The sequence below is a fragment of the Amphibalanus amphitrite genome, unplaced genomic scaffold (assembly GCF_019059575.1).
Source record: "Amphibalanus amphitrite isolate SeventyFive unplaced genomic scaffold, NRLGWU_Aamphi_draft 000131F_arrow, whole genome shotgun sequence".
NCBI classification, from domain to species: domain Eukaryota; kingdom Metazoa; phylum Arthropoda; class Thecostraca; order Balanomorpha; family Balanidae; genus Amphibalanus; species Amphibalanus amphitrite.
In genome coordinates this window covers 73,790-87,292 of record NW_024881626.1, presented here as the reverse complement: position 1 = coordinate 87,292, position 13,503 = coordinate 73,790, and the positions used below count along the sequence as shown (strand labels likewise).

Sequence of the window (13,503 nt, the reverse complement as noted above, 5' to 3'; positions counted from 1 at the left end):
AAGCGTTACAGCCCGGGCCGGGTCGGGCCGGGCCGCTCTTACTGAGATTTATCCGTTATATTGAAACGACTTCGCTTGCTTCGCTCGCTGCGTAACAACAACGGGAAGTTGGGCATCTATTTTCTCATTTAAAGCTAAGCCCCATGCGCACAATCTTATTTTAATGGAGCAGACTATGAGCTGGAAGATTCGTATTCCATTTCTCATCTATTTCTCATTTGAAAGCATGTCGTTTGAAGCTAAGCCCCATGCGCATAACTTCATTATATCAAGTAGACTCTGGACTGGAAGTAGGTACAAACTACAAATATTACAAAATATCAATTTTACGTATAGGTAAACGAGGCATTGGTATGCTTGCTTGCTTTTATAGCAAGCTGCATTTGATTGACTGCTAGCAACCATGTAATATGTTCCTTGGGGACTTCACAGAAATATCTATGCTTACCAACCATCCACCTTTTTTCAAACGGCTGCTATACGTCTTATGGAAGGGATGATTGATTATTTAACTTGCTTCTCCAGTGCCACTGCCAGTGCTCTACCTCCTCCCCCTCCCCTCCCGGACGCCATCCACTCCGTCCATTCCATAACTGACTCCCTCCAACTGGTCAAGCAGAAAATGGATCCTATCGTCAATATTTGGAGTCGGCTTACGCCGCCCGTGACCTCAGTCACAGAGTGCACAACAGCATACAGTGTCCTATATACCAGGGTTTCGGAGTTGGAATCGTCCGGGGTCGTGGTTTGCATGACAATTCGGTACCCAGCCCTAGTGATTACGAGCGAGCGAGCGCAGCGAGCGAAGCGAAGTCTTTTCAATATAACGGAAAAATATCAGTATGAGCGGCCCGGCCCGGCCCGGCCTGTAACGCTTTTGAGAGGCTTATATCTCAGCAACCGCTGGACCGATTGGCATGGGGTCTTTTTTGCTGGGTAGCCCCATCCCTTCTACCCCGTAATTGACTACTTTTGATACATCTCAGTGACCGTCGTGGCACGTGCCACGTGCAAAGTCAAGGGTGTTCAAGCTGTTTTGCAAAAGTAGTAATTTTGAGAGGCTCATATCTCAGCAGCCACTTGGGCGATTGTCTTGCGGTAATTTTTGTAGGGTAGCTGCATCCTTTCTACCAAAGGTCGGATACTCTTAACCTATGTGAGTGACCTCCACTGCACGTGCAAAATGCAAAAAGAAGAGGTGCCAAATTTGTTCCCATTTCAATAACTCTGTAATTACTGGGGCGATTTCGCTGAAACTTGACATACAGGTAGGCACCCACCAGGCAATTCATTCCCATGTGTTGCGGTTAGGGTGCTACTGCACGTGCGCACGTGCAGGGCCCAGGGGGCGCTCCCAGATCTCGAGAACGGCTGGGCCGATTGCGCTCAAATTTGGTACACGGTTGGGGACCGGTTAGAAGGGTGCCGTGCAAAAGTCAGTTTGGACCCCGTTTGCACGTGCGCACGTGCAGAATGCCGCTTCCAGATCTCAAGAACGGCTGGGCCGATTGCGTTCAAATTTGGCACACCGCTAGCGACCGGTTAGAAGGGTGCTTTGCACTAGCCCGTTGGAAGTACCCTCACGCCCTTCCGCACTTGCAGGGCTCACTATCTCGCTCGCTCGTTCTTCGCCCAAAAGGCGTTTTACTGGTACTATGATTTGCTTGCCCAGGAGCCGAGCAACTTTTCTCCTTCGATCTGCGGTCTCGGGATGTGACGAGTTACCGTCGGGGCGACTCTTGCTTCGAACGAATGAGTGAAAGTGACTTGGGAGTTGTTGAGCAGTAGCAAGTATCCGACTAACTTCAGGTTGCTTGATAAACACTCGCCTTTACATTCTGACAACTTAGAGCGGCACCCGATTTAGAGTCGTTGGGCTGGAGCTGACGGACGCCGGAGAGTGGGATAGAGGAAGAGAGGAAGGGTGGGAGATAGATAACGGAGAGGGCGGGGAGCGCGGGGGAGGCACGAAGGGAGCGCGGGGAGCGACGCGGGAGGGGGGGGGGGGGGCAGTCGGCGACGCGCCGGCCTAGGACGGACCGTCGGTCACGGTTTCAGCGTTTGTTTTTTGTTCTTGCTCTTTTTTTTCGTCGTGACCCCACTGCGGCGGGTGGTTCCAGGAGCAGGAACTGCCACCATGGTGGCCTTTGCTCTGCTAATGGAGTGTTAGTTTACTTAGGCTTCAGGCACGAATTCAATGTATTTTTCAACATTCCCTGGTCTGAGGTGCCGTGTGGAAGTTAGTATGCATCCATCGCAAAAGATAAACTTAGATTTAAGCGCCTCTCCAAAATCAAAACGAAACTGACAACAATCGCGCAACTGGGGTCAGCCAGCACCGACCCCGCCAGGAGCCCGCCGAGCAACCCCCTGGACCGGAGGGTTCCTGGACTCCGGGCGGCCCCAGCCCGTGGTGTCAGCCGGTGGTGATCCATTAGCTGCCCCGTTCGGTCCACCACTTGGGTGGGTCACACAGATCCGCTCTTGTTCGGAAACGAGCTGTCCAAATCACCGCGTCGCGCTCGGAGTCGCGTGTTGACACAGAGGGTGACGCTGCGGGTGGTGGATTCCAGCAAACAGGTGCGAGCCCCGTCTGAGGAGGGGCTGCCATGGTAAACGAATGGGGCCTAGGGAAGTCAACTTAAATATAAACAAGCTTTGTAGCTAACATTCCGCTGGAGTTCTCGGCATCATACCAGGTAATATCCACAAGGCTAGGGAATGGAGATAAGCTCATGTGATCCTTTGTTTTTACAAAAGAATACTTGGCAGAAGAAAAGATTAGTACCTACTGACACCTAAGAACAAGAAAGCATTGAGCTGGCTACACCTACATTCATTCTACACCTTACTAAGAATGGCGAGAAAATATGGAATGTGACGTGTAGTTAGTCCAGGGAGGGATGGCCTTCCGCAATACCTCGCTCATTGATATTACCCCTGTTTAGTCGCCACATCTTTGCGAGAGTAGGTCCCCTTACATTCATTCTACCACAGCCCGCGGCCGAAGCACCCGGGGGGAACGGTGAACTGGCGCTGGCCAATGTCTGTTCTGGTTTTAGCCCGGCTCCGGGCCGACACCACGGTCCGTGTCCCAATGTGGCCGCTGGGAGTTCCGAGACTGTGCGCCACACGGGGCCATCGACTGCCGTCCCTGCTCACAGCTGGACGTCCAAAACAATCTGTGCGCCCTGCAGATAAGGACGGAGGCGCCCGGCGCCGTCCGTCCATCTCTTTCTGCCGGAGCAATGTGATACGTCATGCGACAGGATCACCGCCACACGACACCATCACGGCCGCCGGCCGCGGTGATGCATCACAAGCGAGGCAGTCTGGCGAAAACCATACAAATGGACATATTTCACAGCCCAAGATCCGCTATATTATCCCGCCACCCAGTAAATATTGACCATAAGCCGACGGCTCCGGGGACTCTGAGATCGCAGCCGCCACCCATCATGGCGACCGCGTTAAGTTCGCCGCGCTCTCCATGGCGACGGAAGCTCGGCAGCCGTGACTCAGCGGACCGGGGCGCCGGCTCCCTGACGGACAACCGACCGGGGCCGTCGGCAGCCGATATATGGCGCCGGATCAGCGCCGGACGTGTGCAGACGTCGCCGGAATTCAGAGGTCGGGTCGACTGTCTAATCATCGAAACAGCCGCCTGGTGGCCCGTCAGCTCGACAACCAGACTATGTGACAGAATTGGATGGGAGGAGTTGACGAATATTTGCAACGAGGTGGCGGCAGGAAGGAGGGATTACGAGCGAGCGCCTAGTCTTTCGTAGATTAATGGAAATAAGCCGCCCGCCAGCCTGCCAGGCGTGATCAGGCTTCTGCGACTTATACCTCGGCGACTGCTGCTGAGCCGATTGACCAGTGATCTTTTTGTCGGGTAGCCTTACATTCGATCGATGTAGGTGGCCACCACGGCACGTGCCAAGTGGAAAACCAAGAGGTGTCAAAATTGCTCTCCTTGTCTTTACAAACGCCTCCTCCCCAATAACAGGGCCGATTGCATTGAAACTTGGCCTATTGGAAGACACCAAACGGGCAATGCAATCCATGCATCACGGTTGGGGTGCTTTTGCATGTGCAGGGGGCCGCTTCTAAATCTAACCATTGCATTTATATTCGATACACCGTTGGAAACCGGTTACAAAGGTGTCCAACAAATGTCACTTGGGGCTCAGTTCGCACGTGTGTACGTGCGAGGGACCGCTTCCGCATCTCAAGACCAACTGGGTGGACTGCGTTCAAATACGGTGCGCCGCGAGTGATCGGCCAGGCGGCTGAGCCACGCAGTCAGTTGAGAATCAGCATTGCACTTGCTCGCGTGCAGTGTTAACTATGGCCATTGTCCTCAAAAGATGTTTTGCTGGTTTCGAAAGTTCAGATCACGTGGAGCCTGTTTAAACCAAATGGCCCCGAGCCCCATCTTGAACCGAATAGCATGCAAACTAGGTACATTAACTCGATTTAATCGATGCATACAAATGGAATACTGTAAAGAAAGGCACGCGCAAATCAAATGACCGTAAATTAGCATTGTGTCTTATAGGCCCTAGCCCTAGCCTTAAAACCACCCGCGAGAGCTTCATAGTAAATATACAATGGAACAGATGTCATAAGATGAAGTGTTCTGACAAAAAAGCCAGCCAAAATATATCAATGAATATTTATAGTAATTTAATAATTGCATTGAAACATCATGATTCTTCTTCAAAATGGTTTTATGATTGTTTATGTTCTAACATGATGTCACGCTCTCAATTTGTACAGTGTACACAATGGGTTAACGGTAGAAAAAAAATGAGTAAACTAGATTTGTCAGTTTGAAGCTGTGCAGCGTGCGCAATGAACAGTGCACAGCATGTGGTAGGAATGAGGTCACCAGTTACATACAAAGTATCAAATATATCCAATGGCTGTCAATATTCAGCATCGCCACTAGCCCCATCCACATGAAGCTTGGCGCCAGCCCGTCTCTAATGAGCTTCCATAAATTCCGCAGATGTCAGTGCCGACTATTTTATGCAGCATCTCCTGTCACCAGGCCATTATTCACTGCTGGCCTGGCACAAATGAGTGACTGATTGCCCCGCAAAGGCCAAAACTACTGATAATAACCACACAATCATCAACTCTACTGACGCCGTAGATTAACAGCCAATCAAGCACATCAGCGGTCTCGTCCATCACACGCGCTCGCTCAGGAGGACGCGCCGATACCAGTGTCTAAAAGGTGCAGCAGACGACCGTGAAGCTGTTGGTGCGTGCCGGCGCAGCACCGAAAACATAGACATGTGACCGATGAGGCCAGGCAGCGGCGGCCGCCGAAAATCCGGTTCCCCTGGGCTAGACAAAACCCGGAGAACTCCAGCAAAAGAGCTTACATATTGTTCTTTCATCGTTCTGCTGGCGAAAATCTGCTTGAGGAACGCAAAATACCGCAGGCCCACCCAGCGCACCACTACAGAGTGTCCCAGAATTACCCTAACATTTCTTTGCTGGCTAAAAGTACGATTGCGCTCGATTCTAATGATATACAAGCATCATACTTTTATAAGATATCCCTTAGCTATAGAGCCTGGGGACTGTGTGCTTTTGGTGACCGATAACGACTCGAGTCAATTATTATCCAGTCAAGCAAGAGTAGTCCCTTCCCGTTTTCAGCACAAGCCACTAATATGCAACCATGGTGAATCAACTCCCGTTCTCAACTTTGTAAACGGACTTTCGGCATGGTTTTTGCTGGAGAGCTTCAGCAGCTCATCTGCAAGCAGTTAGGATTGAGCAAAGCGCAATTATATCAGCTAACGAAGCCAGAGAGAGCAAGAGATAAACCTGATTGACAAGCTTGGGCTCGGCCAAAAAGGGTCATGCACCAGTTGTCAAACGGGTGGTTGCTTGTTATGGACAACAAACGTCACCGATCTAGCTAAAAACTAGCTAAACGATTGATCAGGATTATCTACAAAACATCAGTCTACTTTGCACCACTATCTTCAACAAAATTTTGGAATTTGGGGTCCTTCGCCTGAAAAATATGCGAAAACTACGGGAAAAGCAGCGCAAATCACTACAATTCATCCCAAAAACATCACCTATTGTGTTTTATGTGTTTTAACACATACATTCATCCCAAAAACAAATACAACAGAAAAAGCACATTGAAGCACACTTTGTGGTCTAGCGAAGGTATTCTGTCATTTGAACCGCCCGAAAAAGGCGTGTGTGAACGTCCGATGGCTACAACGCCCCAACAGCAGAGACGGCCAGGCACCCGTCGAAAATCAAATTGTGAGACATTTTGAGCCACCGTGCACTCATTCGGCTTGATATGATGGCCCAAAGACAACTGTTAACACAGAGTACTACTGTAGTAATATTTTACGAGTACAAAAACTGGATGCCGTGAACCAACTGGGCATGAACGGGTTTGTTTTGGAAACCAAATCTGTTGGAAGCCAAAGGTCGCGCCATGTTCAGACATGGAGCTTCTCCACTTCAGATGTAAAAAACGCGGCAAAAGTGGTGTAGGCAGAAATTTTTGATTTGGGGGATAATGCCTTATGGCCTGGGAAAACTTTGATGTTAAGTTTATCTTATATGATCGCATTATCCTCCGGCAAGCTAGAGGTCAAAGAAAACAGGCCTACACCCAGTTTCGGGAGACCCGTAAAACAACTGAGACCAGCAATGCCGCTGGCATTTCCCATCATTGTCGGCTGATCTTGTAACAAGCGTATCTATTGCATGTTATATAGTAAGACCCATAAAACAACTGAGACCAGCAATGCCGCTGGCATTTTCCATCACTGACGGGCGACGGGTGATCTTGTAACAAGCGTATCTATTGCATGTGCTATTTCACAGCCACCCTAGTTGAATGACGAGAAAAAGGAAAAAAAAAAGCGCAATCATGTTTGCCTTATTTTATACGCTTATTAACAATGTTCGGGTAATTCTGGTAATTCACCCTGTAAGTTCGCATATAACAAATAGAAACGTGCGCACATCAACTGTGATAGATCATAGAGTGATGTGAAATGTCACATCAAATGTGGTGGAGTCGAGCCTTTCAAAACGATAATTAGTTACATACCCTCGATAGGTAACCTATTTAACTTGATCCCGTAAATGAAAAGCTAAGACAGGCTGACTTGCTGGAGAGACCTGCGATACGCAGGCACGGAATCGGGAAGCCAACGAATAACGATTTCTGTTTTCTGCCGTCACGGGCCACAATGATCTGCCGCCGAGCCTGCGCAACATGGGACCGCGAAAGGCTCCGCAGATACCTTCCCGCAAAACAGCAAAACGAGTAGTGTGATGCACTAATGTGATGTGAACCGGGTGTGTGCTTGCGTGAATGTGTGCGTGAGTTGTGTATCCATTCCGAATCCCGATGTTCCGTCTTTATGACATGCCAATCATAATAGCCATGTGTTCATGGACCGATTGCACGATGCAAATGCATACATACATACATACATACATACATGCAAATACATACATACATACATACATACATACATACAAATACATACATACAATTTTAACTGTAAAATATGTTTCACTTAATTTCTAGTTTCTAATTGAATTACTGAATTATTGAATTAGTGGTCCCGTTTAGTTGAAACAGAATAGGTGTACCAATGCTTTGCTAATTAAGGACTGAAGTCTGAAAAACATCGTAAAGAAAAATGTATATATGAATTAACCATATAAAAAAGCTTGACAGGCATTCTGTTCCACATTTTCGCTACATCTTATTTTGGGCAGGTGAGATTTTGGAAAGGATGGGACAAATCCAGGATGCTTGAAAACACAAGAAAATCCACATGCAAGGGATATATTTTAGAGCATTCGTCTTTGAAACGAGGCCATGGAAACACAACAACTTCAAGCTGCCGGAAAAGAACAACCTAAATATTATAGCACATTACAGCCATAACTGATATCATTCTTTCGCGTCGCCTGAGCTATTCCCACACCCCATAGCACTGATATCGAGCACGAAAAAGTCGTCCCGCTGATGACCGTTTATCCGCTGGGAGGCTAGGACATCCCCGGGCGGAGGACGAAGTTGGCTCTGGGAGCCAACGGTATCAGCCCGTCAGCAACCTATCAATAGTCTGTCACTAACCTCACAACAGTCTGCCTCCATCCCAGACGGCAGGCATGGCGGGCTACATTCACTCAGAGGCGCGGGGCGATCACAGCTCTCCAGTAGTTTATCAAAAGACTAGGTCTCAAATATCAACCATCGCCCCTATTGTGCTTCTCACAGCCGCAAAGCCAAGAACGTATGGGACAAAGGGAAAGATCGGACCCCTTCAAAGTTCAATGCACATCGACTATTCTATTGAGTACACCAGTGTCATAAAAAATGTCCCACTGCGGAGTTATTTGTACTTTCGCTAGAGTTATGTGGGGGGGGGGGGAATGGGGGAGGTCATCCCTTAACAGCCCCGCACTCCCAATGAATTGGAAGACTTCCCACGCATGCCCTCCTCCTAAACTCCCGTCCAGGCGGAGTCGCCGGCCCGGCCGCCGATCTTCACCGTCAGCAGCGGCACAGACAGCGTGCCAGCAGCCGTCCCGCCCCAGTCGGAGGCGCCGCTGACTGCTGGGTGACCGAGCTGGACGCCCACCAGCCAATGCTGACGTCAGCAGAGGGGACGGGTCCTCCAGGAAACCCGGACACAGCTCGGTCCCGTTCACTACCTCTAGTCCTGCTCGCTGGCGCAAACGGATCCCATCAGCTCGAACCTAATGCCACTGAGCGGTACACTGACTGCGGCAGCTTCTCGAGATCGGGCGACAAAAGACGGGAGATATTTGTGAGCTCGGGACGATTATTACATATTTTTAGAGGCATCTGCGTGGCTGTTGGCTGACAGCGCTCGATCAAACGGTTCCATTATCACTGTGACTGGCAGTAATATAACTGTGCCCTCACTGAGCGCACACTGCCAGGCAATAGACTTTTTCTCCGGTAGCTTGAAATGTTATTAAGGCGGCTAGGAACGTCAATCAGAACTTAGTTTAACTGGATAATGGAGAGCTGCGGTGTAGGTAGTTACCGCAGCAGAGAAATAAGACGAGTTTGGGAATTTCAAAGTTGTTCTTAGTTAGGTACTTTTCTCTCCCACTCTGACACCACCGTTCACCCTCTCTCCCACCAGGGGCCCGCCGCCAGACCGCCACCTGCGCTCCTCGACACTCGGGCACTCGTGCGAGCACTTCCCATCTTCCAGTGAGAGACTCCCCAACACTCACGTGAGCGATGCGCAGACTGCTGAGGAAGTTGGACTCTCCGTTGGGCGTGACCTCGTGCAGTTTGGAGAGAATGCGTCCGGCATCTGTGGTGAGGGTGGTCAGCACCTGACCCCTGCGGCGAGAAAGGCCGTCAGACACAGTGGTGGGGTGTGACGCTCGAGCGCAGCGCCGCCAGGGGCGGGTGAGTCACCCGACGATGGAAAAGTCCGAGCGATAGACCGAACAGATTATACACGGGCATCTACAACTTTAGCTGATCCCGGTACAACATGTAAAGTATGCACGCTCCACGCTCCGCACATCCTGTCACTTAAATCCATTGACAGTTTGAGACGCATGCTGCTTATGTGTAACAGGGGAAAACCATACTTTTTCACAGAGGTACGGTCACTTGATGTGACCTGGTGACCGTTTTTTACCTGAAGCTTAACCCTCGCACGACCAGGCCATTTCTCATAACACGAACGACCAGGGGGGGGGGGGTTGTTACGACCCCCCCCCCCTGGCGTTTCGAAACGGAAGGTCGTAGAGCTTAGCGGAAAAAACCAACGGATTGCTCTCAACGAGATCTCGCGATTGGTGGTATATTTTTTGGTCCTAGGTCAACATTTGACCTACTTTTGACCGGTCAAAGGTCAAATTTTCGGAAAAATAGACTTTTTTCAACTTTCCGCGGCGATTGCGGCAAAACGGTGGGAGATATCGACTTGAAACCTTCACTATCGTGTTCCTTGATCGATTCTCTATCGTTTGGTATGTCTTTCGTTTCTCTAGCTCTAAAAATGGCGCGTTGGGAGCGCCGGAAGTCGGCAAGGTCACAGTCGGCGGCAGAAATTCGAAAAATCAAAATTTAAATTTTTGAAATCTGATTGTATTTTTGGATTTGGGAGGTCCATTTGCTCCCTATAGAAGCTAATATTGCTGCATATTCCCATTGAGGTGACAAGAATTAGCAAAATAGTGGTTCGGGCGCTTTTCAAAAATAGTACCGGACGCTGTTCCTCTTGTGACGTCATAGCTCCGTGACCTGACCTGACCCGGTCACATTTCTTATACCATATGATAGCCAATACTTGCCCCAACATGCATGGGAAGTTTCATCACGATCCATCAACCGATGTCCGTACCACCGGCAGGAAACCTCGGGCGTTGGCACTCAGTTTGTGAAAATCCGGCCGGAGGCTGTACCTCTTATGACGTCATAACTCCGTGACCTGACATGACCCGATCAATTTTTTTTCAGCAAAAGATGCGTAAAGGTTGCCCCAGAGGGTATTGAAAATTTCAGCCCGCTACGACAAGCCGTTTAGCGTGCACTTCGAAAAAAACCTCAGGGGGGGGGGGTTGATACACCCCCCCCCCCTAGGCGTTCTAGGGCTAACGTTTTCATGTCCGAAAAAGATGCGTTTGGGAAAGGAATGAAGTCCCGATAAAAAAAATAGAGGTTGGTGTAAGAGCACTCTTCCTACAACATGGTACGTGGGATGAAATTACAAAGTCGACATGTGTTTGTCAAAACATATTCATTCGTTAATACATATATATATATTTTTTTTAATCAAAGATCTAGCACCACCATGGGCTATTCGTCGTCGAGTACAATCATAGTAGCCCGTCGGTGATGTGCTGCCACCTGTTCCGGTGCACAACACCATACGAGCGCACATGATCCCGCAGGTGGCAGCAGAGTCGACAGCTAACATCCTGGGAACAAATCTACAGCAACTTGCCACGAGCGAGCGCGAAGGCCGGAGCGCCAAATGAAGTTCTTCGTAAATTACCGGAAAATTCTGAGCGTCAGCGGCCGACCCGCCGTGGTCAGGCTTTCAGGGGCTGATGGCTCAACAGTCATTGGACCGATTTCCATGCGGTCTTTTTTTTGTAGGGTCACTCAATCTCTTTGACTAAGATTGGACTCGTCCCGATGTCTGTAATGGGGATAGTCCCTATTCCCTTACTGCACATGTCTCGGGCAAAATGAAGAGGTGTTAATTTTCTTTCCATTACGATGGCTCGGTAACTATTGGGCCGATTGCGCTGAAACATGACATACTGGCGGGTAGTCGCCAGACAATGTATTATATGAATCATAGTTGGGGTGCTACTGCGCGTGCGAATGTGCTGATGCAGGGGTCGCTTCCAGACCTTGAGAACACATAGGCCGATTGCACTCACATCTTACTTAATGAATTTGATATAAAGTTAGGGATAACTCAGCCAAGTGAGTACAGTGCCGGGCACACGTCACTCGGGACCCAGTCTGCATGTGCACATGAAAGCCGCTTACACATCTTGAGAATGGCTGAGCAGGACACACTCAAAGTTGGTACAAAATCAGGGACTAGATAGAAGCATCATAGCATGACACACAAAAGTTATCTGCAGGTCTCACTTAATTAGTTAATTCTTCTGCATATGCAAAACTCAATCTCACACTCACTCACTAATTAGTCAGCTCAAAAGTCAAAAGGCTCCTTACTGGTGCATTTCAATTGAGTTTTTTCATTGAATCACTTTTATAAGGGTTGTGTGGTCCCAACTGGTTATGCTCACAGCAGTCAGCTGCAAGTATGTGGCCATCATGTCACTGGTCTGGACTGCTGCTCACTCACCCGGCGGAGGTAATGAGGCCACAGTTGTTCTCCGGATTGGAGCGCGTCTTGGCATGGCACACCATACCGACGGCATCTTGCTGGGCCTGAATGCGCGATGGCACAAAATCGCCATTGCGCATGTAGTCACTATTATCAATGCTGTAGGTAAAAATACGATGGGTTAATGATTGTAAGTGTGGTTGCCTACCAGGGCCTGCATTTTTACTGGAAGAAATATGGTTTTGCCATTTGCTGGTTTGAATCAGTGTTACAATGTTAGTGTCAGTGTTACAAGAAGCAAAAAACTGGCAAAAAATATAAATTATACCAAATATTTTGCTTAGGAGTGCCATTGAACAGCTAACATGTTAGGGAGGATTCAAATATGCTATGAGAAAACCAGCAACATGCTGAAAAAAATGATATAGAACAGCACTCATAAGTATATGTCTTGGGTTTGACTTATTATCCGTCTGAATCCGGGCTATTGTGCTCTTTCCATTCCTGAACAGGTATGACACTGAAGAGGGTTTGTGAGCATATTCTAGACAGTACAATGAAGTGAGTAATGTGCGTATGTATGTACCTATGTATTAACGATCATGGGTGATCCACACATTGACATTGACATGGCGCGGCAATTACCCAATTCATAGAGTACCTATCATAGAACAACCCTTGGTTAGGCAAGCTCAGAGACAAAATAGAATGGATAGAATGTTTGTATGCAAATGTAGAAAATGATGAAAATGAACTTATAAACTGAGTCACGAGAAAAAAGTAAATTCAAATTGAAAAAGAAGGCACGACAATAATACCGGCACGATGTACGAAAGAAAGTGGTAAAGAAACTGGCTTACCATATCATAGTACTTTCAAGTACCATGATTTTCAATTCTCCCTCTCTCCTGGTGCTTGAATAATCCACAAAGAATCCTCCAAAGCCTAAATATACCGAAATTATTACGGATTTTCACTCCGGCGCCCTTCTGCCGTTTTTATCTCTTTCTCTTATTTGCCCGTCATGTTTCAAGGATCCAGAAATAGCTGTTAAATAATGGTAATAGCTGTTCAATGACGTCATTGAATACAAATTGTAAAATCAAGCAAAACTAAAGAAAAACGCAAAAACAGAGAGTCATGCAGACAAAGTGTTCCAAAAAGTACAACACATTTGTTTATGGTTTAAAATCCCCACTTTAAATGCTTAATGCTTATTTCTTACATGGGAACTTGAAGACAAGACCTTTGGAGCGATGACGTAAGATGATCAAGTTTTGTAAATCTTATTGGAAATATATTTTGTTCCAAATATGAATCAAAGGTGCTCGTGAAATGAGAACTCTTTGGTAATTGGCTAGTTTCTGCTCGTTCTTCCGTTGCTGCGTCAGCGTCAGCCGCAAACCCTTCAATAGAAAAGCCACAAGATCTGAAAAGACCAGAAAAGACACGGTCGTCAAGTTAGATGTAAGTGAATCCTAATCTATAATCTAAGATTCGGAATCAGGTGAGCCCCTACGATTTGGACCAAACTTGGTCAGTGCATAGTACGTAACGTCCTGATTACGATGCACCCAAAATCTAAGCTCGGCCCGCCATATTTACGAAGTTACGGATGTTT

At 48.1% G+C, this 13,503-nt stretch overlaps 1 protein-coding gene across 1 annotated transcript in view; it reads right to left on the bottom strand.

Annotated features, from left to right (window-relative positions):
- LOC122381969 (26S proteasome non-ATPase regulatory subunit 4-like) overlaps window positions 1–12,924 on the bottom strand; it is a 73,412-nt gene extending 60,488 nt beyond the window's left edge. Inside the window, exons 1-3 of the mRNA XM_043366767.1 lie at window positions 12,743–12,924; window positions 11,901–12,041; window positions 9,289–9,400 (exon numbers count right to left, since the gene is read on the bottom strand). Coding sequence (XP_043222702.1) covers window positions 9,289–9,400; window positions 11,901–12,041; window positions 12,743–12,768 — 279 coding nt within the window. The 5' untranslated portion in view covers window positions 12,769–12,924. The remainder of the gene's footprint in view (window positions 1–9,288; window positions 9,401–11,900; window positions 12,042–12,742) is intronic.
- Between the last annotated feature and the right edge of the window lie 579 nt (window positions 12,925–13,503).